At 42.0% G+C, this 23,039-nt stretch overlaps 2 protein-coding genes across 3 annotated transcripts; both read left to right on the forward strand.

Moving 5' to 3' along the window:
- On the forward strand, positions 1–9,242 carry mysm1 (Myb-like, SWIRM and MPN domains 1). Of its 2 annotated transcripts, none has more exons than XR_007034824.1 (20): positions 1–97; positions 472–544; positions 630–700; positions 1,965–2,039; positions 2,137–2,221; positions 2,371–2,469; positions 3,359–3,899; positions 3,998–4,217; positions 4,290–4,420; positions 4,507–4,610; positions 5,149–5,226; positions 5,384–5,466; positions 5,548–5,602; positions 5,914–5,964; positions 6,851–6,925; positions 7,155–7,343; positions 7,429–7,561; positions 7,809–7,901; positions 8,030–8,087; positions 8,728–8,809. XR_007034824.1 is itself a non-coding variant. In XM_047343055.1 (20 exons), the coding sequence occupies exons 1-20, from the start codon at positions 42–44 to the stop codon at positions 9,064–9,066; spliced, it is 2,622 nt and encodes an 873-aa protein (XP_047199011.1). In that variant the 5' UTR covers positions 1–41; the 3' UTR covers positions 9,067–9,242. The 2 variants fall into 2 exon arrangements, 1 of the variants encoding a protein (XP_047199011.1); XM_047343055.1 differs by having other exon boundaries at positions 7,796–7,901; positions 8,728–9,242.
- Positions 9,243–9,919: 677 nt separating this feature from the next.
- On the forward strand, positions 9,920–21,264 carry oma1 (OMA1 zinc metallopeptidase). Its single transcript, XM_035176729.2, has 8 exons — positions 9,920–10,684; positions 12,448–12,676; positions 13,049–13,222; positions 13,863–13,970; positions 15,877–16,005; positions 16,260–16,334; positions 17,703–17,852; positions 20,686–21,264. The coding sequence occupies exons 1-8, from the start codon at positions 10,305–10,307 to the stop codon at positions 21,010–21,012; spliced, it is 1,572 nt and encodes a 523-aa protein (XP_035032620.2). The 5' UTR covers positions 9,920–10,304; the 3' UTR covers positions 21,013–21,264.
- The last annotated feature ends 1,775 nt before the right edge of the window (positions 21,265–23,039 follow it).

The raw sequence follows: 23,039 nt of genomic DNA on the forward strand, positions 1-23,039 counted from the left end.
TCTGTCGCTCCGCTCTCCTTTGTTTACGTTTATGCAGCAACATGGAGGACGAGGTGGATGTTGACATCGAGGGAGATGAGACAGAGATCAGACTGAAGTAAGACTGTGATCTGTTAGTAAGACGTGTTAACTGCTGGTTAACACTGAGCTGTGGTGAATAAACATGTGATCAGTTAGTAAGACGTGTTTACTGCTGGTTAACACTGAGCTGTGGTGAATAAACATGTGATCAGTTAGTAAGACGTGTTTACTGCTGGTTAACACTGAGCTGTGGTGAATAAACATGTGATCTGTTAGTAGGACGTGTTTACTGCTGGTTAACTCTGAGCTGTGGTGAATAAACATGTGATCTGTTAGTAGGACGTGTTTACTGCTGGTTAACTCTGAGCTGGTTGTTCAGCTCCTCACTGCAGACTAACTAATAACCAGATGTGAGTTCACGACCAGCTTCTCTCTCTCTCTCTGTTACAGTGAGCTGGACTCAGGGGGTTTAGTTCAGGAGCACTTCATTCAGTCTGCGTGGACGAGCAGCGCGGGGACACTGGTAATAATGAGTTCATCAAGCAAAGTCATTCGGCTACTCTGTCTGTGTCTCTGTCTCACTGTCTTTCTGTGTCTGTGTTGTGCAGCCTTGGGAGCTGGACAGCTCCATCAGCCCAGAGAACAGAGAGGTCATACAGAGGATGCTGCTGGAGGAACAGTATCCTTTCACTGACCTTGAACGCATCACACTGACGGAAACATATCAAACATGTCACCATCAGAGATTTACACTGATTTCTAAAAGAATAATTCATGGATCTTGATGAAGAAAAATCATGCATCCTCTTGTGGAAGCGACCAAACAGCTAATCAAAATTTACCTTGGTTTATTCTGTGGCCATAAATGTAACGTGCCAGGATGAGTGTGTGTGCAGGCAAAGTTGAACATGCACGGAGTGGAAAGGAAGGGAGAGTGAATTGTGTTATTATTGCACATTAATATGGATAATGGTAAACATACAAATGTAGTTATTGAGCACAGAATCGATTCTTGTTTGCTCAAATGAAATTCTTTTGGCTCGCATGTAACATCTCTTCAAAGTATGATTTATGTGCTCGCAAAACATTTTTTTCTTTTTGCTCCAAATCTCAAACTGATTTCTTATGAATGAGGCACAAATATACAGGGCGAGTCCAGGGATGAGATGAACACCTTTAGAGCTAGAAGAGCATTCAGAGAGTTCACACTGGTACCAAAGTGAAAGCCCTGTCTCACCAGGATAAAGCAAACGAAAAAAGATCCCTGGCTCTGCTCATTTATCTGGATCTGCTCCAAAATGTAATGCAGTCTTCTGTGGGCCTTGTCCTATAGTTCCACATCATTCTGTGGAAAGCAGTTCAGTGGTTTTTGGATAATTTTGCTGACATAACAGAAAACAAAACCCCCCTTGGCTGAGGTAATTCTTTTTATTAAGTTCGGCTTGACTCGACAGATTCTGTAGCGTCTACTGAATTTACATAAACATAACGTTCAGAATGAGGAGGCTTATGAGATGCTTGACAAATATGGCCGGTGTAACTGAAGTCTAACAGAACTAGAAAATAAAGACATAGTTTCCAAAAATAAAAAAATCTTTATGGATTTTAGAATCAACAGAATGTTTTCTGTCAAAGCTTCTTGAATTTGACTACTACAGAGTTCTACAAAAATGGTAGAAGGATGGGACATGTGCCAAGAAAAAATCCATTAAATTTTGGACAAAGGAACAGATCAAGGAATTTTATTTATCACTTTAGTTAAAATTGCGAATTGAGGCCTTTGGCGGAGGTATCCACTCTACTGGGTGCCATTCTAGTGTTTTTATTGTATTTATCAGTTCCATGTCTCTGTTGGTTGAACTGTGTTGGAGAGTTTATTACTCTGACACATAGTTAGGATCCCATTCACTATTGCATCAGTTGGTCCTGAACTATGATCATAGATACTACCTGACAGGTAAAGAGATTCCTGATCATATTTGGGAAAGTGATCTGAACAACAAGCCCAAAGTGAAGAAGTAAGTCTGTTCTTCTTTCAGCACCCACATGATCCCAGTTCACATGTCCCTGGTGTTGTTGGCAGTGATGTCATGCTCCTTTCTGTTTGGTGGTCAGTTCTCCAGCCAAACCCTCGGCCGCAGCCTCTGGATCCTCTTCTCATTGGTCCAAACAGGAGAAAGAGCTGTTTGAGGAAGGACTGGTGAGCTCCCCCTACTTTCTCCAACATCCATTGCTTACATATTATATTATATTCAGCATGTCTTAATGCTCTCTTTGAGTCTTTGTGTGTGGAAGTGGTAATTTCTGTGTGGATCTGAATTAATATAACGTGGGTGTGCTGTTCTGCAGGCTCAGTTTGGTCGAAGATGGACCAAGATTGCCAAACTGGTGGAGAGCCGTTCTGTCCTCCAGGTCAAGAGCTACGCCAGACAGTATTTCAAACACAAGGTGAGATTCAGCTGTACATTATCCCCGAGTGACGCTGCTACTTAAAGCAAAACTATGCAACTTTATTTTAACCTTAAAACATTGAGTTTGATGTTTCACAAACTTGGAATAGGGAGAATGCTGCAGCTCTTATTTCCCTCTCCTCATCGTGAATGCCTGTTCTTGCTCTATGTAACATTGGTGAGGGTGTACGATCTCCTGTGAAAAGTGTGTAATAGTCTGATAGTTGCAGAGAGTAATGCTGAACTTTATCTCCAATATTCAGTGAGGAACCTTTTAACCAAGCTACCTCAGTATTTTCTTTTAAAACCTTTTCAAAAAGCCATTTTTATAAGATGGCTTTTGAGTGTTTTCACTGGTTTCTTGCTTTTCACTTTATGGTTTTTATATTATATTACTTCTAACCAGGCATTTGTTTGTTTTTGCTTTATTTGATCAATTTTCTTTCATTAACATTTTGAAATTTAAAATGTATTTTCAGTTTTTATGTGCTAGTTTATTATTATTGTTATTATTATCGTTATATATTTTAAAATAGGAAGAAGTTGAGTTTGGTGTATTTGTTACAGAGGCAGCTCTTCTAATTCAGGAAGCTGGGAATCACGGGGAATGTCCACCGTTGAGTTGTGCTTCAGATCGGTGACAACACAGTCAAAGCTCCAGTCAACACATTGATGGGTGTCTTTCGTTTGTTGAAAATCACTTGCTCGGCTGCAGAGGGCACTGTTGTTCAGTATAAGTCACATAGTGTTACTTAAATCAAGGGCCTTTCCAAATATGTTAATGTGGTTTCCTAATAATTCTTTCACAACCAGAGGACACACCTTGTGACAGCTTTAGAAATTATGAAAGACAAACAAACTCTTTCCTCATCCGTTTATTTTCTCAGGCTGAATCAGAGCCCAGATCTGCAGCTCACTCTTCTGGATCTGCCCTGCACCCTCCTCAGACCACATCCAGTCATGCATCCCCGCTGGTAAACACTGTCCGCATAGAGAAGCTTTGTGATGGCGAGGACGAGGATGTAGACATCACAGATGACCTGAGTGATGATGAAGATGATAAACCGCGGACTGGGATCAAAACTGAGCCAGAGCAACAAACAGAGATCCAGATAGACAGTCCAGAAGGAGAGCAGGAGGAGGCAGGTGAGGATGAGGATGAGGTGGAGAGCACCCAGGAGACGAAGGACCAGCACAGCCACATCGCTCCTTTTCCACAAAGTCTTCAATCTTCATCGTCGTTCCCTTTCACTGAGGAGCCTGTTGTCACCGAGCAAGACGAGACAGTGTCGCCTCCTCTGAAGAGCCCTCAGACAGAAACTCAGACAGACTCAAAGGGGATGAATGATGAGCATGAGGCCCAGTGTTCCCAGTCTGAGAGCTCAGCACAGACTGGTCTACTAGAGGAAGCCTTTTGTGATGAGACAGGTAATCCATGATGTCTATGATCCCATCCATGTTTCTTTTCCTGTGAATTTACTGTATTTTTAATACTGTTGAGAAAATTCTCATGCTTTTCCTTCAAGACTCAAGGATGTTTAGTCAGGGATCAGATGATGACCTAGAGGAGGAGGAGGAGGAGGATGAGGATGAAGAGGAGCTCAAGGTACCTGAGGAGGAAATTACAATGGAAAGGGAGACCGTCACTGAGGATGAGAAACAAGCTATTCCAGAGTTCTTTGAGGGACGGCCATCCAAGACCCCTGAACGATATCTGAAGATCAGAAACTACATCCTGGATCAGTGGTATGAGACACGGTTCATCAGTTCCTCAATCTCACCACAACTGTGCAGGGTTTTAATGTCTTTGTTCACCAGGTTGAGGAGCAAGCCCAAGTACCTGAACAAGACCTCTGTCCGCCCAGGCCTGAAGAACTGCGGCGATGTCAACTGCATCGGGAGAATACACACCTACCTGGAACTTATAGGAGCCATCAACTTCAACTGTGGTACTTTTGCTGAGTTTGAAGCAGCATTTACTCTTATTCTATTTTTTTCTTCATATTCACTCAGAGCTCCGTCTCTTCTCTCACAGAACAAGCCGTGTACAATCGCCCTAAGGTGGTGGACCGCTCCAAGCATAAGGTGGGCAAAGACGTGCTCGAGGCCTATCAGCTCGCCCAGAGGCTGCAGAGCATGGTAGGTACTCGTGACACACAGAATGTCAAGCAGCTAAACTAAAGCTGCTTCCAGACATGGACTGAACTTGAGATATTCTCCTGAAATCCTGTAAGTGAGAATGCAAATCACAGAGTCAGAGGCTGTGGACATTCTCTGTAGTTTCTCCTTCCAGCTCCCTAGTAAAAACTATGGATATTGTCTGAGTGAGCCCTTGTGAGATTACAGCAAGATCATGTCTGGGGCATTCACAGACATCAACTTGCAAGACGAGATTCGAGAGCCTTTAGTAATAAGGCCTAACACTGGCGCCCCAGCCGAATGAAAACGTTATGTCCTGCCTCCTACATCCTCTACCCAGACACCACCTGGTCCCTGTTTTGTTTTCCTGTTATTGTGAACACAACTGACCCAGTAAATCCACTGCTGTGTTGTTCATATGTGAAAGGCAAACTCCGGAGAAAGTCCAGAACCCATTGTCTAGACATTTTCCAGAGTTCATGTCTGAAAACAGCTTATGACACTGCAGGACCTTGACCTAACTTCTGTTTGGTTATAGCGGACCAGGAAGCGCCGTGTTAGGGACCTATTGGGAAATTGGTGTGATGCTAAAAACCTGGAGGGACAGACATATGAGGTTTGGACACTGTCAGCTCACACACACACACACACACACACACACACACACACACACACACGCACACACACACACACACACGCACACAGCAGTATTGATCACTGAGAGATTCACATTGGTATATTCACTGATCCTGTGTTGTTGGTGTTTCCTTCAGCATCTCAGTGCTGAGGAACTTGCTCTGCGGAGAGAGGAGATGAAGAGGAGGCCGAGGCCCTGCAAGATGTCCAGATACAAAGGGTGAGGGTGTTCTTCTGTATTCTGCTTTCCTCACTGCCTTATGTTCATTTATAATACGTAGGATCTCACTCTCTCTGCCAGGTCGTTCGATCCCTTCCAGCTGATTCCCTGCAGGTCTTTTGGTGAGGATGTACAGGTCAGTGTCTGTCTCTTCCATCGTTCACTCACCAGTCTCGTATTCGATCATGCAGGATGGAAATCTAACCTTTCATTTAACCAGCGTTATGTCTCTCTAAACTTCATAAAGGTTTCTAATAGGAGAGCAGAGTCAGTTTCCTCCCAAAACCAATCTTTGAAATCAGACAGACAGTTTTAAAAATGACATATTTTATATGAGATCTTCCTTCACTGATCCTACTTGTATTTGTGTCATGCATAAACTCACGTTATATATTAACAGTTCTCACCCCAGTCTGTATTCTCATAGTCTTTTTTCTGTTCTCTCAGGAACCATTCCAAGTCATTGTGTGTGCAGAGACTCTTCTCATCATGGACATGGTACGCTACACACACAACCACACATGCTGAGGGTGCTCTGTGTGGAATCATTCTTGACAAATATGGCTGGATTTACAGAACTCTTACAGTACTAGAAAATAAAGACATAAAAAAGCTAATAAAGCACAAAATATTGTTATCGTTGTATTTATGTATTTATTAAATATATCCATGAAACATTCAATCTGCAGGGAGGACAAGTAAGTGATTCTGTGGATTAAATAAGTGGTCAAACGCTCCTTTGGCAGCATTAAACTCAAGTAAGCTTCTCAGGCAGCAGAGTTCATTTTCCCCTCGATGAGGATGCTGAACAGATGTTCAGCAGCTGCAATGATTCATTTAATCCTTCAGCTGGTTCTCTGTTACTGAGAATCCTGTAATCCAGTAATTATCTTTGGACGTCATTGGTTGAGGGAATCTCATAATATTTACAACTACACTGAGTATTTGAATGGTATTCAATATGATAATATGATGATAATGATTTGTATTTTATTAGTTGCAATAGATGTTTGTTAATTTATGATTTAAGTGAAGATCTGAACATATTTTAAAACAGATTCATACATAATGTAGATGTAAAGATGATCCCAGAGGTTTCACTTAATCTTTCTTCCACCTGAATTTATTTTCCTTCTTTCTCCCCTTACGGTTTTCTACAATTATCTTGTATCATGTCTATAACAATGTAATATTTTGTATTGTCTCACTGTTTAGGAGCTTGAATATGGTCTTTTCAGGGTGCTGTATGCACCATTAGCTAATTAAATCAACCTTAACTTTTCTTTTCCTAGAAAACCACCAGTTCTCTTTGTTATATTTCATTATAGAATAATTGTCTCTTTTAACTTGTTCCTAAATTGATTAAATGTGCTGTGATCCTCAGCATGCGCACGTGTCACATGGGGAAGTCATCGGTCTGCTCGGTGGGACTTTTAATGAGAAAGACAAAGTGTTGAAGGTAGGAGGAGGAGTTGATGAGAATAGATCATTTATTAGAAGACAAGAATATCTGCACACCATTCTCATTAATCACCACATTATCGTTTGCCAATTTGTGTCTCTTCTGTCCAGCACCTAGTGTCTATCAAGTTTGGATGTGCACGCTATTTTTATACTTTCTGAATAGATCATCTATTGACGTTGAAATTGGTATTTAGTGACAAACTGCTCCGTGTGTTTGTGTTTAGATCCGTGTGGCAGAGCCGTGCAACAGTGTGAGTACAGGTTTGCAGTGTGAGATGGACCCGGTGTCTCAGACGCAGGCCTGTGACGTGCTGTCGTCCCTGGGCTTCAGTGTTGTGGGCTGGTACCACTCACACCCCTCCTTCCACCCCAACCCTTCAGTACGGGACATAAACACACAGGACCAGTTCCAGGTAAAATGAATCACTGAGCGAGGCCACGTACACGTTTGTCTGTGTGCGTCGGTAGGTCTGATCTCCTGTGTCCTGATTGTTCTAGAGTTATTTCTCACGAGGCGGAGCCCCCTTCATTGGTATGATTGTGAGCCCGTATGACCCAGCAAATCCATCCCCCCACTCCCAAACCACCTGTCTGCTGGTGAAAGAGAGCCAGGAGCCCTCAGGCCCCCAGAGTATGTCTCTCTCACACACACACACACACACACACACACACACACACACACACACACACACACACACACACACACACACACACACACACACACACACACACACACACACACACACAGATGGACGTATTTTATAGTTAAGATCAAGAAAGTTAAGTTTTGAAATCAAACAGACTATGTAGGTCAGAGACTTGTGCAGTTTATCCTCTAGCTCAGTGTGTCTCTGTTACTACACAGAGCTGCCCTACAGATTTGACTTCCTTTCATCACAAGACATCCCAGACTGGGAACAGACAATGAAGAGGGCTCAGTGGATCATCAGCAAATACTCTCAAACACCCGGGTGAGTCAGACACAAGACTGCAGTGGACATTCTGACACATGTCATCAAATGTTGACCCCTTCTTTTTGTGATGTTGAACATGTTTTTGTCGAGTGTTGTAACAGTTGTTTCCTGTTGTGGTTGGTCAGGACTGTGCAGTTGGACAGATTTTTCCGGAAAGACTCTCGTCTCACATGTTTGGAGAAGGTCAGTCTAACCGGTCATTACCGCTTATATGTACATTCCATAAACTGTATATAGAGATGGATGATGTGTCTCCACTTCCTTCTACTTTCCAGAAATTAAGCTTAAATATCCCAGATACGAATGCTGCCATCTGGCACATTTGTAGCCAGAGTCTGCACAGAAGTGATTGAGGGATGGAGCCGTAGTAGCGATGTCCGTCAATACACTTGACCAATCAGGAAACTGTCTTAGCTGTCAATCATGATGTTTCACCAAGTTTTTATAGCAATAAATAACTAATTAAAACCAAACTTAGCAGAAAATGAACATTTGAACATATATTGGCATGATAAGAACTACCTGAATTGACAGAAACCATCTTTGAGAAAGAATGATTTTATGTGACTTTTCAGTTTGGCCCATGTCCCATCCACTTACATGGAGGAGGCCGTTGGGTCTATGTACTATACTGCAGCCAGCCACCAGGTGGCAATCGAGACGCTTTCGCTTCACTTTTGGGAAGAAGTCATGTTGTCCAATCTTTATTTTTTATTTGTAGTCTCTGGTTCATCCTAATGTATAACCAGTTTTTTAACAGATTGACCTCATCTTTAAGGATTTGATTGTCTCTCATTCATTGGACTCAACCTTCTCCCTTTAGATGCTGTCGTCTCTCGCCAGGTACCTAGAGCCCCTGCCAGATGAGGAGGGAGAGTCCTTCCTCACCCAGGTCCACGCCCTTCTCCAGTCAGACTTTATTACTAAGCAGCCATGGGAAGGGGAAGGGTCTTTAAATACCTCAACCAGACCAGTGGACAACTTGGCTGCTGATCAGCTGCTCAGCCAGAACAGGTTCCAGGAAGGAGACTCTGATCCGGATTGTGGCAGAGCTTCAGGCAACAATGAACAGATCACCACGGAAACAACCTCAGAGACAAACAGCAACGCAGTGTTACACATGGGCTCAGTGTTATCCACCGAACATGACTATTTACTGTGATGGACCAGTTATATCTCATTCGTCCTGTAACATTTAACGAGTATAAAGTTTTATGTAAATATTATGACTTTTTATCAGTAGTACAAACTATCTGATCTATTTTTTTAAATAACATCTTATTCTGTTAGAATCAGATAATGTGAACAGAATTCATATTAAATTCCTTTAACCAAAAACCCTGTGATTCACCCATGATTGTGTGTGTGTGTGTGTGTTGGATTCATTTACACACAAAAATAAAATATATTTGCAAACTTTATTGTGGTATGGGTCAGAAAAGACCAGGGATTTTTTTTGTTTTCAGCAGTCCAGACACATTCACACATAACACAGCATAGATGTAGATAGAAAAGACATACGTCGCACACATTGCACAAGACATCACATGGAGATAAATTATATCACATACCAATTAATTTATAATTTGTTAAAGTTTTATTTTTTCAATTTCTTAGAAAATTGTTCATGGATCTTGATGAAGAAACAAATCAATCATGTCTAGGAGACTGATAATTACAAATGTGTGTTATTTGGTGCAGATCCAGACAAAAATGTGGATCTGGTGAATTAAAATGTTTCCTAAATTGTTTTTAGTTATTCATTTTTAATTTACAAATAGAAGCAAACAAGACACGTGCCTGTTTTCTTGATCAAACAATTGTGTGGATGAGCAAAAAAGTAAAAAAACACAGAAACAACACGAAAGAAAATAAATAAAACACAAACAAAACTTAATAATAAAAACAGAAGTAGGGTTCTCATATTAACTTACCGTAAACATATCTTGTAATGAGAGCTGTCAAAAGACTTTCTTGTGTTTCCGTGATATATTGTAGTTCCAGCCGGAACCTTTGGGTCGCGTCTGTTTCTAGACGGAAACATTTTGGAAGCAGGAACGTCAAATTGCACCACAACAAAGTTCAGTTTAGTTCGTTGTTCGTGTGTTCGGCGTCACACGGAAATGAAATGTTAAAGTGTTTGTGTTAGAATATTTAAAAACAGAATCACACAACATGACTGCGGCGGCGGCGGCTCGGTGTGAGGTCAACGAGGTCAGCTGCAGCTAACGTCCTCTGGAGCGAGGACATTGACTCTTGTCCTATAACAACCTGAAGGAAACCTGAGACATTTGTACAGTGAGATGAAGTGTCGCCGCCCCCTCAGGTGAGAGGCTGCCTCGCTGGCTTCAGCAACACGAGCTGTTCCATGAGGAGTCCTATGAGAGACTGCAGGACGACATGGGCTCTCTCGCTGTTTGTCTGTCTCGGTGCCATCGCCTCCTTCCTCTCTCCGCTCACCTGAGTCGACTCGTCCGGGTCAGCAAACAGGCTTCACGTCCTGTGAGCTTCGGCTGCTCTCAGATCAGCTGTCACCGAGCAGGGAGCTCTCTCCACCTCAGACCTGCTCCCTCTCCATCACCTCTGCGGTTCCACAGCAATGGACCGACCCCGTGTCTCCAGATTAGTCCCAGAACCTCCTCCCCCCTGCAGCCGGGTGCTGTCCACAGCCGGGGCGGACAGCAGCTCCACACCTCAGCCCCCCGCAGGGCCCTGTATGGTCCTCTCTTGTGGCTGGTGCTGAAACCTCTGCAGAAGCTCCTGGCTATAATACTGGGCAGGTAGGGGACTGTGCAGTTCAACAGTGAGCCTATACAGACTGTATTAGGAACACCACACTAATGCTGGGTAGTTCATCTGCTCTCAAAACCTCCTCAGTTCTTCATAGCATTGATCAAACCAATCAGAATGGCTGCTATTCTTTACATAGACATTGTAGGTTGTTGGTCCTTTTGTGGTGAAGCTAGTTTTTGTTTTGCTCTGTGGTTTCTGGTCACTTTTGCCGGGGAGGGGACTACGAATGTAAAATAGCTTGCAGTTAAATTTAGTACTAAGCACATTTGTTTATTCTATTTATGTAATTACCCAGGACATCTATTCCTGCATTATGTTTCCTACATTCATAATGTCGCACATTGGATATCATAAACACTCACCATTAAATTGAAACCCAATGTGCTCTTCTGCTGCTGTAGTCCATCCACCTCAAGGCCACCACCACAGTTGTAAAGAGTCATAACCTTAGTCACCCTACACTCTCCATATGTAAGCTCCAACCAGTTTGGAGCTTACATATCCCCCCCCCAAACAAATTTTGTTTTTGTATAAAAACTAATATTAATTTGTTTTTATACCATTCTGTATAAAAACTTTACAGAATGATGTGTCTCTCTCAGGAGATCAGTTTCTGAAATACTCAAATCAGTCTGTCTGGCACCAACAATAGTCCCATGGTCAAAGTTACAGACTTACATTTCCCCCCATTGTGATGTTTGATGAGAACAATTAAATTGGATAATGATTGGGCAGGGGATGACGTGGTGTTTCAGTGGCCACTGTTGCCTCACAGCTGTGGGTTTGAATCTGCCTGTATAGGTTCCCTCTGGGTTCGCCAGGCTTCTTCCCAAAGTCCAAAGACATGCAGCTTAGGTTAATTACCAGTAGGTATGAATGTTAGCGTACATGGTTGTTTGTTTGTGAGATAGACTGTGGATCTGTCCAGGATGTACCACGCCTCTTGCACAATATCAGCTGGGACTGGCTCAATGAGCACACACACTTTGAAAGAAGACATTGGTATTATTTTGGAAACCAATTGGTAACATTCAATATATTTATTCTGAAAACTTACATCAGTTGATTTTATTCAAGTGCAAATAGCAGGTATATTCTTAGAAATAATTTTATAGTGTGTAAATATGTTCAATTCTTTAATTGCACTTAAAGCTTTTTGTTCAACACTTCTAACTGTTTTATGAACAGTTGTATCAATTGTGTTATTTAAATAAGAACAAATAAATTAGTTTATTAATTGTTGACATGTTTGTGTTAATTGGTACATTTTTTTAAAAATTATGATAGTATCCTTTGGCACACATGAGGTTCCATATCACACACACTCAGTAAGGCTTTATTTATTTGTTTTATTTTGTTAAAATAACTCATTTAGAATTGTCTCTGTAAAAGAGAGAGTTGATTTATTCAGTCAATTATTTCAAGCAAAGTCTCGGCCTACTTGTAGATTTTAATATTTGACTGTTTCCTCTGCACAAGCTCACAAAATTACCTCAGCATTTTGTGCATAGTACATTGTGTGAACATCTTTAATGCATGTATTATTTTAAAAAGAGATTATTGATCTCCATGCATCTGCCTGGATTCTAACTTTCTTACTAAAGTCTGCAAATTTTATAGATATGACAAGAGCTTGTATTTAGTCTTTCATTTAAATTTTTTACCAGTATGATTTTTGAATTGACTTCATGAGGTTGTGTGAGCTACACAAACAGATCTCACAGAGCGTGTGGCCTCTCTTTGTGTGCAGGAGCATCAGGAAGTGGTGGGCTTCTCTACCCGCCAACCGCCGGCAGCTCATGAACGAATGGGTCTGGAGGCGTCGTTGGCATCTGGCAGCAGGGGCGGGTGTTGCCATGGTGATTGCAGCTCTACTCCTACTGACTCACCTGGATGAGTCGCCTGTGACGGGACGGATCCGCCTCCTGGTGTTCAGCAGAGAGAACTACATGGAGCTGGCTGCTTTGACTTCAGAGGCTGTGAGAGAGGGAGAGGGGACGTGTGTGTGTGTGTGTGTGTGTGTGTGTGTGTGTGTGTGTGTGTGTGTGTGTGTGTGTGTGTGTGTGTGTGTGTGTGTGTGTGTGTGTGTGTGTGTGTGTGTGTGTGTGTGTGTGTGTGTGTGTGTGTGTGTGTGTGAGAGAGACAGGATGACTAGAGATAGAAAATTATTTTTAAATCATTTATTGAATCAGTAATGAAAACAGTAATGCCAAGAAGACAGTCTAGATGACATGTACTGTAGTTAGGCTCATGTTGGGGGGGAAATGTGGTGTCAGAAAACAATGTAGCTAAAAAGATCTTCCTTAAAATGTATTTATTCACTGTGTGTGTGTATGTTGTGTGTGTCTCAGTACATGCAGGAGTTTGCAGAGTTGCTCCTTCCAGTCACTGACCCCCGTCACAAGGTGGTGGAGCGGGTGGTGCAGCATCTGGCACAAAGGAACAAGGACATCCCTGAAGTGTCTGATGTCACCTGGAGCGTCCACGTGGTGCAAAGTCCAAATGTCAACGCTTTTGTCCTTCCAGTAAGAAAAGAGAGATTTTTTTATTGTAGTATCAAATTATCATACCTGGAACCATTGCATCCTGAATCTCACATTTGAGGATGTATTATATTTCTTGTGACAGAGCAAGAACAGGTTAGTTTTCACACCAACTTTTGCTGGTTTTTGCATCCTACCCACGTAAAAAAGACTAAGTTGACAGTAAAGTAGAAGAGTGCACAGAAAGTGCAAACCTCTGCCAAGGCTGATGCCTTATCTCGCCATCTCGTAACTGAATAATAACTCCTGGATCTACCAGTTTATCCAGATCCAATCCAAAATTTGATACGTTTACCCTGGGGTCATGACGCACCAATCTACAAAATTTCATGGAAATAGGTTCTGTTGCTTTTGCGTAACCCTGTTATCTAACAAGCAAACACTAAGGAAAACATACCTAAGGAGTATATGTAGTAAAATAATAAATTTTGCATATTTACTTTACATTTTTTCCCGATTACTTAGTATATGGGATTTATAGCACTGGGATACATCACTTCTATTATATGTTGAGGTGACTTATTTTAAAGTTTATGGTAATTGCCTACTATTTTTGTACACCTGTAAAGACTATATTTACACCATATGGCTCAAATTTGCATTTTATTCTCCTTGTATGTAGAACGGGAAGGTGTTTATGTTTACGGGGATGCTGGACACTGTGGTGGATGTTCACCAGCTCACCATTGTCCTGGGACACGAGATGGCTCATGCATTACTGGGACACTCTGTAAGTATATTAGCCTCTTCACACTATGTTTGTGATTGTAGCTTTGTGTCTACATGTTACCATATCACATTAACTTGTAGTGTTTGGCCTGATATTGGCAGTCTGTCACTTCTCAGTGACCTTTAAGCACTCTGAGCAATTTCAACTGACAGTTTTTTGCAGAAACACTGAAGAATCTCTGTGTAGAACGAACCGATCTTAGTGTACGTAAAGATTTGTGATTAGTAATGTAGATATTAAACCCTGTGAAAATTTTGTATCACAATTTTCATGACCAAAAATTGTCATGGTATTATTAACATGTGCTGAAAATGTCTGAAACATATTTATTTATATAATATAGAGCCATTTAACACCATATCAGCACAAACATTGAGGAAGGAAGGCATTAGTTTGCCAAAAATTTAATTTCAGTCAGAAGATCATGATAAAGCTGAGGATAGCTAATTAAAAAGCAGTGATTTCCAATGTGGACAAATTCGACTAACTGACCCTAGAATTCATGAGTTCAACGATTTACTCAACTTCAGACAAATCCAACAGAAGAAGCAAATACACTGGTTTTAACAGAAGTGTTTTCTCTACCACTGTCTGGAAAGAAACCCGAGAAATAATTTCTGTTTCATTTATTTCCTTTGTCTGCAGTGTAAGTGTCTATACTGCGCTTTGTTGCAATTCAAAGTCCAGTTTCTCTCTGCTCTGTGTGTTTGTGGCGATGGGTCAAGACATCAAGCCCAAACACTTGAGTTAGGACCAAACGCATGCAATTTGACAGTGGTGGATGCTAACAGCAGCTAGCTGTGGCCAGAGCACTAAAGCACACTCTGACTTTGGCAGCTTAGACAACTGAAATAAATCTGTCGCTCTGACACAGCCTGCCACTCATTCTACCACGTTTCTACAACGCACAGACAATGCACTTTGCAGACAGGCCAACTTGGTTGATGCTGGACACTATAAACCAAATCATCACAGTAATTACAGTATTCAAAATTGAAACTAACCGTCTGGAATGGGACCATGGTATACTGGTTAACAGGTTACCGCTCCCTCCCTGATAGTAAACACATCTGAGGTGCTTCGTTGATGGCAGACCTTGCTTGTGGTGCAGAAGGATGACTCATTGAAAACACTTAGAGTGCAAATAATTTCAAGAACAAAGTGAAGTCATGTAGAAGCCCTTGGCACACAGAGAAGTTGCAGCTGGAAGACGGCCAGGTCTCTCCCATATAAGGTCATAAAATATGTATGCAGACCTCCTATAGTTATGCGTATTATACACTGAGAGACCTGACTATTCATCATCAGCCCCCCGCTCTGTCTCAAATGTATAGTATTGGCTGAGGTGGCATCAGTTGCTGCGATTGCATCAGCCGGTGACAAAGGCCCACTGACAATCACCTCCAGACACTCACTAATCCTGCGTGTGCTATGATGACCGCAGACCTGTCGACCTAGGCCACTGTCATGCTTTATTAATTTTCCTCCGATGGCTCTTTTTATTCCGGCAATAAAAGCCCATTTTTCTTGTTCTAAAAAAGTGTCTAATGAAGTGGGTATTTCGAAACTTTAAACGTCCTCGGAGGAAATGCTTGAAGGAGATTTTAATTAGATGAAAGGAATGAGCATTGATGGGCTTGGTATTACCCAGTAGGTGTGCGCTATTGGATTGGCTGTTAAAACCTCTAAGTCTGTTACAGAGTTAAGTTCCACTAAAATAGATGGGAACAATCAATATGTTCCAGCTGCCTTCACATCCCACTAACTTTTCCCCTCTATTTTTCTCTCCCTATTCCTATTATCTTTTAATCTGTGTACCAAACCTTTACTTTCCTCTTTCCTTCGTACCTTTTCTCCTCTGTCATCTTCTCCTTGTCATCCCATGTCCCTTCGCTGTCCTCCGCAGGCAGAACAGGCCAGTCTGTCTCATGTCGTGGACCTCCTGTCTCTTATTCTGCTGACAGCCATATGGGCTGTTTGTCCTCGAGACAGCCTGGCACTTCTGGGACAGTGGGTGCAGGACAAGCTTACACAGGTTTGACACATTACAAAATGTTACCTTTGTACAACTGTATATCACTATTTCCTGCCACTCAATTGAAAATTAGCTTTACACACATGCATATATTTTTACTGACAAGGCAACAGCAGAATTCTATTATGTTATTTTAAAGACATTGTTCTATGTTTGTCTGAATTTAAAGCACTCAAACACTTTCTAAGAGGAGCGTGTTTGACTGTTAAGGTTTGTGCAAATCTGATGCAAACATCATGTGTCTCTCCCCTCAGCTGATATTCAGTCGTCCCTTCAGTCGCAAGCTGGAGGCCGAGGCCGACAAAGTGGGATTACAGTTGGCTGCTAAGGTATCATCATCTTCATCATCATCTTCATCATCATCTCCAGTGTTACGGGCACCCCACTGCTTTTATACATTAAGTTTAGTTTTACTCAGCCTATGAAATCTATGATCTCTTCTGTGGCTCTGGAGGATCTTACATTTATTCTTTATTCAACAGGGACAATGGACAAAACATTGACTGAACAAGTTAAACTGAGAGAAATTACTAGTTTTTAATGAGAGATAATCCTGACATCATCATGGTCCCTCAGTTTGGGACTTTCTTAAAATTCTAAACTTGAAGCCTACACCTGAAAAAGCTGAAACAAATCCTGCTTTTCTTTCTCTGTGAAACTAAAACTTGTTGGAATCTACACTTTTACCTGTTCCTGACTATGGAGATGTGTTGGATATCATTTCCACAGCCCATTGTCTTCACATGTTGGATAGTGTTTATCATGGGACACTGAGATTCTCTACAAATTATCATTCTCTTACTCCCCCTTGTGTACTTTACTCAAAAGCAAATTCGTCTCCCTTATGTTTCACTTGTATGTGTTCATATACAAAACCTTTCTAGACAAAATTCCTACTCCTTTATCTCCCCTTTAAACTGGAGCTATGGGAGTTCAGGATTTATTCTTACCAAAGTCTGCACTTACTGGGAACAGAAAGCTTTAAGGTGTTTGGCATCTAATGCATGGAATAATTTACAGATTGATTTTATGCTTCCAAACCTTATAACGTTTAGCGAGTTTAAAGCTCCGACAAAATCTCTTGAAAGTGTTTCATATGATCAAGTTTTAATGATATTAATATATGTGTGTGTCTGCTAATTAATTTTACTCTTGAAACTGTATTGCTACTATTTCTAGCAAGGTCTCCCTTGTAACAGAGATTTTTATTCTCAGTGGGACCAACCTGGTTAAATAAAGGCAAATAAATAGATGATAACAAACTGGAAGTGAGGGATTTGAAAGAAGTGTGTGTATAATGAAAGTGGCTATTGGCCTGCATCATGACAAATGTAGGATATACTGTAGTATTTATGGATCTTGACCCATACAAGGTATTGAAACTGTATTATCTAATTATATTAACAAAATATGAGAGCACTCACAATCATTGGTGCTTTTTGTAGGTCACAGCTCAATAACTCTGAAATAACTTTGAAAACCTTTTTTGTCTTTGTAGTTGAATCAGTATTTTATCATAGAATCAGTCAGTTACTCTCAATTCCTGTAGTACGTTTATAGAGCACTAGGGGGCACTGTTGTCAAACGAAACTAAACTCAGTGTGTTAGTTCACTAAGGATTTTCATCTCAGCACAGGACAGAGGGACGCCACATTGTGTGTTTCTGACTCCATGGTGTGTTTGTGTGTCCTTCCTAGGCATGTGCAGATGTGCGGGCAGGACCTGTTTTCTGGCAGCAAATGGAAATCAGAGACCAGCTGACAGGAGAGCCCAACTTCCCCGAGTGGCTGTCCACGCACCCGTCGCACAGGAACAGAGTCACTCTGATGGACAGCCTCATACCAGAGGTACGGACGCACAGAGCCCTACCCCTGTCTGTTGTGTAGGAGACAGTGTAATTGTAGGAGCTGTTAGGAGGAGTCTTTATGGAGCTAATTAAGCATCTGGAGAGACGTGTGCTGACATGTGGAGAGAGAGAGGCCAGAGAGAAAAAGAGCAGAGGAAAAAAACATTTTCAACACAGGGGCCCGGATATCTGCTTAACTGCATTTCGTGGAGGCTCTGAAAGGAAACATTAGCAGCTCAATCTCACATGCTCACTCACTGTGCACGTACTGTGGTGGTCAATGGTATCTCCAGGCTATAGGGGAAATAAACAAGCAGTCACTAAAAGCATCTTCATGTTGCACATGTATGTGTTTGTGTGTTTGTGTCTGAGGCAGAGAGAGATTAACAGTGTATCAGGCAGCAATGAATTTAACCTTGACTGTGAGTTGGACTGTTGGTACACCGTCACATGCTCCAAGCACTACTGACGAACAGATGGGTAAACCACTAATTGTCCATCAGGTGCCTGTGTCGTTGAGTGTGTGCATGTTGCATGTGCTTGTGTGTGTTTGTGTGTGTTGTATGTTTGTGACCATGCATCATTTCATATCCCTGTGTGGTAGCCTGACCTTTAGCAGCATTCGTAGCAGAGGCCCGGCTGTAGCCACAGGCAGCGAAGTGATGAAGAATTGTTGTTTGGGGGAATTGTTGGCCTGCATTGTGTTTGTGCAGAGAAAACTCTCTGGCTCCGCTATCCGCTGCACCCTCCTCATCCCCAATTCATTCAATCCAGCATAGCGGCACATATGAGCCACTTAACAGCTGAGCTCAGTCGGGTGAAAATGATGCATAATGTGATGTTTTTAACCTTGCGAGGGGTGACAGCATCAGGCTAGTTAACCCGACTCCTGTGAGGGCACTCTGCCTCCACTAGTGCACTCATCATCCTTCAGCAAAGCGCATTAAGTCCACTGGTAGCATGAGAGGGGAGCCTGTTGAGTGGTGAAACAAAGTGCATGTGTGTGCGCTCGTGAGTCTTGCAGGTGACACTAAGTGTGAGATTAATGAGTTGTGTGTGTGAGACAGACAGAGAGGATGCGCCTAATTGTGGGGGAAGGGCTTGTGGTTCGTTCTTGGCAGCTCAGCTTATCCAACCCTTCTGGGATTGATATCCGTAACCAGCAGTCTGGTGTTGACTGGCTGCACCAACACGGTCAAGACTAAGTCATTTTATTTCTATAACTGACTTTTACATTTCACCAATATTTGGATTATCTTACGAAATAACTGGAAAAAAACGAATGGCATCCTGTCATTTGTGCTTCACTGAAATTTGCAAATATTATCGTACCACTGTCTTGTCTTGATGACCACTCAAAGCACAGTGTGTACACTATGCACATTATTACACATTAAACCCAAGGACTACTTCAACATGTGTCTGGGATCAAAACGCTGACCTTCTGGTTGGTGCACGACCCACTCTACCCCATAAATAAATACAGACCATTTAAACTGGGCTAGAATTTAGCTTGAAGCAGCGATGTGCCCAAGTACAACCTCAAAAAATCCGTAGCCCGGCTGCAAACTTGTACCTCTGTTTATTGTGTTTGTGGTGTCTTCAGCTTCATGCATCTGTTTATCTCTGTACTTCGATCTCTGTCGTCTTTGTCTCTGGTCCTTCACATTCTCCTCTTTATCTGTCATCACATTCATTTCAGTTCACTGCTGCATTTTGATGATTTCTTATTCCACTACACTGCGAACAAAAACAACAAATGAGCCACAACTAAAGGGTTAAATACATCTTGTCTGTAGTTATAAGTCAGTGCATATTTACCTGTGAGTATGTCTGCTGTTTACTCATTTCTGTGATGAGATTTAAAGTTATTACAATTTATTTTGAATAAAAACAATGTGTTGTTTATAATGGGATTTTTTTTTCTATTTTTATTCAAGAATGTGGTCTTTAGATTTGAGGGTAGGACTTATTGATTTCAGATTTTGTAATTCTTTCACTCAAGATTCTGTGCTCGTGCTCAAATCGTTCTGCTAGATAATAATAATACATTTTATTTATACATCACCTTTCAGACATAAAATGCAGCTCAAAGTGCTTTACAAAAAAGTCAAAGACATGAAATATGAGATCAATAAGAACACTTTAGCAATAAAACAGATGTGCTCTGCTTTCCTCAAACTTTTTAGGTAGTTATATTTTTTTCTGTTGCTTCAGCTCTTGCCACACACACACTGCTATCATGAAACGTCTGCCCTCGGATTTCTTCTCTCTCTTTTCTTTTGCGCTTGGATTTTTGTTTGCAACAAATCTGTCAAAATTCCCCCCAACCAATAGAAATTCAGATGAAATGTTGGCAACCCAGTTAAAGTAACCTCTGTACGGGAAGTAAAGCTACCGAACCCTCAACGAGGGCGGGACAGTTTCATCAGTCTACACTACACCTGGGATTCTAATGGTTGGGGAATTTTGACAGACTTGTTGCACATAATAAATAATCCAAGACCAGAAGAAAAAATCTGTCAGCAGACATTTCACATGTGCACAGAGGCAGCGTCTGCACGAGGAGAAGAGCTGAAGCTGGAGCTCAGTTTGAGAGCACAAGCAGAGAAAGTCTCAGGACAAGCAGGGGCCATTTGAGTGCGAGTGCAGGTTTTTGAGTCGGAGCATTACAAAGTCTGAATGTGGAATCAATAAGTCTTGCTCCCAAACTGAAAGACCATGCTGTTTAATAAAGATAGGAAAAAAACATAGTTTTTTGTATTTCTTTATACTTGCTGCAGTAATGTTGTGAAATCACCTGTGTGACTGTTCTGCGTTGTGTCTGTGTCCAGGCTCTGGAGTTGAGGGAAAGTTGCGTCTGCCCCGCTCTTCCTGATACGGACCCTCGTGCCGTCTTCTCCAAGAGCGTCCAGGTGTTGCTGAAAAACGCTAAGGATCGAGAAAGAGGACCAGAGGGGGCAAGCAAGACCCGCCTGCCTCACAGCCCCGCCTCGCTCCCCCCTGCACTGCCTGCTGCTCTGCTTCCCCAAACTGCACCTCTCCCGTCCCCAAGTGTGGATCAACAGAGCAAGGGTGCTGTCCCAGTTGTAGCTTCAGAGACATTAGCAGCCCCTGTCCCTGCTCCGGACAGACCACAGGACGGGTTGCAGATCAGCTGACAGGGAAGTTAAATCTTCACACTGGTTTTTTTTTTTCGGTGACTGGACTGGACTATTTACTGCTGCTAATAGATATTTCATTCATTTCAATTTCAGGGGTTTCTGGTGAGACTCCTACTGGTCAGTCAGGGTATCAGTGCAATAGAGGGTAGAGCCGGGGGTTGATATTGTGAAAAAAAGAGACAGGGGTCTTTCTAGTTTAAGAGAAAATCATTGGAAAACGTTACAACAAATAAAAAGATTGAAAAATCAGTGGCTCTTCTAATCTTTCTATCGAGTGCAACACGCTGCTGGGTGAACTTCCAGAGAATGTTATCCATGCCGAGTGACGACAAAGGAGCCACATTAATTAGATAACCTCGAACAGGGAAATGCTGAATTAATTAGTACAGCTTCCATACATTGCAAGATTAATATGTGCATTATTCATGGACACACAGCAACAGACGAGGGTAAGCACTTTCCGTGTGCATGTAGGAGGGTGTGTCCATGGGAGGCGGAGGACATCTACATTCTCATTATGACTACTACATTCTCATGCTACACACACACAGCAATTTATGCATACTCCATCCTGAGGGATTTAATGGTGTAAATTTATGCCAGGTTGTTTGCAGGTTTTCAAACGCAGCCCTCCGCACAGGAATGCCAACATCCGCCGTCAAGCTTTGAGAAATCTTTCGTGGGATTTTGTAAAATCTTATTTAACAAGGCAAGTTGACTGAGAGAACACTCTTTATTAACAGCAACAGCCTGCAGGAGCACAATGAAGAAGGGGAGGGCAGTTATGGTTCAAGTCTTGGTAGTCCTTTGTGTCTGTGCTGAAACAAAACGCACACTTGGTTCAATTGAGAAATCAATAGGGCATGTCTGTGTTTTCATTTGGGATAAATTATTTTATTTGTGTCTCTCATTTTTGGTGCTGGATCTGTATCAGCTTGCAAAACATCAGCCTAAAGTCTTACAGCTGCTGTGGAAGCTTTGTTTTACTGCAAACAGGGAAGGTCTATATTAGAGTCCGTGTCTGCATTAGAGGAAGTGGCCAAGTGATTGGTTTTGTGCAAAACAGTGCAATGAAAAACTGAGGCAATATCGGTTTTTGCATATCAATATCTCAGCAGAAATGTGCTCCGTTTGCAATTGGCAGGGAATAAAATTAATCTGTGAAGCAAGACAAAAGTGTAATTTTGGCTATTTTCCATTGCACATTCCACTTTTGATTCAAATGCTTGAAAGATCCACATTCATCAACAAGAGGAACCAGAATTATGGAAATACAGTGTGTTATGTAGCATGTGTGTTTCTGTGTGTGTGTGTGAGAGAGTGTGTGAGGAAATTATCAAGCTTCTGTGACATCGCACAACAACATCAAAACACTTCAATCGTCACACCAACCAATTAGGACAGTGGGTGAAAGACGAGTGTGCCTTTTTGCGTGTGCGTGTGTGTGTTTGTAGAAACTCATTGATGAGCAGAAAATACCTGGCTGGCCTCTGACAGCTGATCAGACAGATGTAAAGTCTTGAAATCTCATAGACAAGATTGCACCGAGCCAGTTGAGATCTAATGAAAGCTACTACAATTACAAAGAGACCTCACCAAAGTGCTTCTGTAATGTCCCCAAACTGTTATGTCTTCTAAGTTGTTGAGTACGAGATCAATGTTGTGTTATCTCTGGGTTATAAAAGCTTTAGAGCCTTTTTTTGTGCAGGGACCTCCTCACTTTCTGCCCCAGAAGAAGAAAGACAAACCCAAACTGCGATGTGTTGAGGTGTTCCTCTTCCCCCGTGACACAGGTCTGACCTCTCTCAGGGCTTTTTTTAGACACGCAACCTCCATTCATTCGACTGGAGACTTCCCATTTCTCGGCCACATTGTTATGTGCACGCCGAACCATCTGGATGCAGCTCCCTCACCACTCGCAGAGAAATTGGAACTTGAGCAGGAAACAGATGACACACTCACACCCAGAGGTAATTGTAATGAGCGTGATACAATACACACACACTGCACTGCGTAATTGTAGC

This window comes from Hippoglossus stenolepis, chromosome 14, assembly GCF_022539355.2.
Source record: "Hippoglossus stenolepis isolate QCI-W04-F060 chromosome 14, HSTE1.2, whole genome shotgun sequence".
Lineage (NCBI taxonomy): Eukaryota > Metazoa > Chordata > Actinopteri > Pleuronectiformes > Pleuronectidae > Hippoglossus > Hippoglossus stenolepis.

What these genes read in the sequence shown, in the direction of transcription:
- oma1 (XM_035176729.2), top strand. Translation starts at nt 10,305, where the DNA reads ATGGGCTCTCTCGCTGTTTGTCTGTCTCGGTGCCATCGCCTCCTTCCT. An exon ending in CTGGCTATAATACTGGGCAG is followed by an intron (nt 10,685 to 12,447) that starts GTAGGGGACTGT and finishes CTTTGTGTGCAG; the next exon opens with GAGCATCAGGAAGTGGTGGG. An exon ending in GATTACAGTTGGCTGCTAAG is followed by an intron (nt 16,335 to 17,702) that starts GTATCATCATCT and finishes TGTCCTTCCTAG; the next exon opens with GCATGTGCAGATGTGCGGGC.
- mysm1 (XM_047343055.1), top strand. Translation starts at nt 42, where the DNA reads ATGGAGGACGAGGTGGATGTTGACATCGAGGGAGATGAGACAGAGATC. An exon ending in AAGATGTCCAGATACAAAGG is followed by an intron (nt 5,467 to 5,547) that starts GTGAGGGTGTTC and finishes TCTCTCTGCCAG; the next exon opens with GTCGTTCGATCCCTTCCAGC. An exon ending in AAATACTCTCAAACACCCGG is followed by an intron (nt 7,902 to 8,029) that starts GTGAGTCAGACA and finishes GTGGTTGGTCAG; the next exon opens with GACTGTGCAGTTGGACAGAT.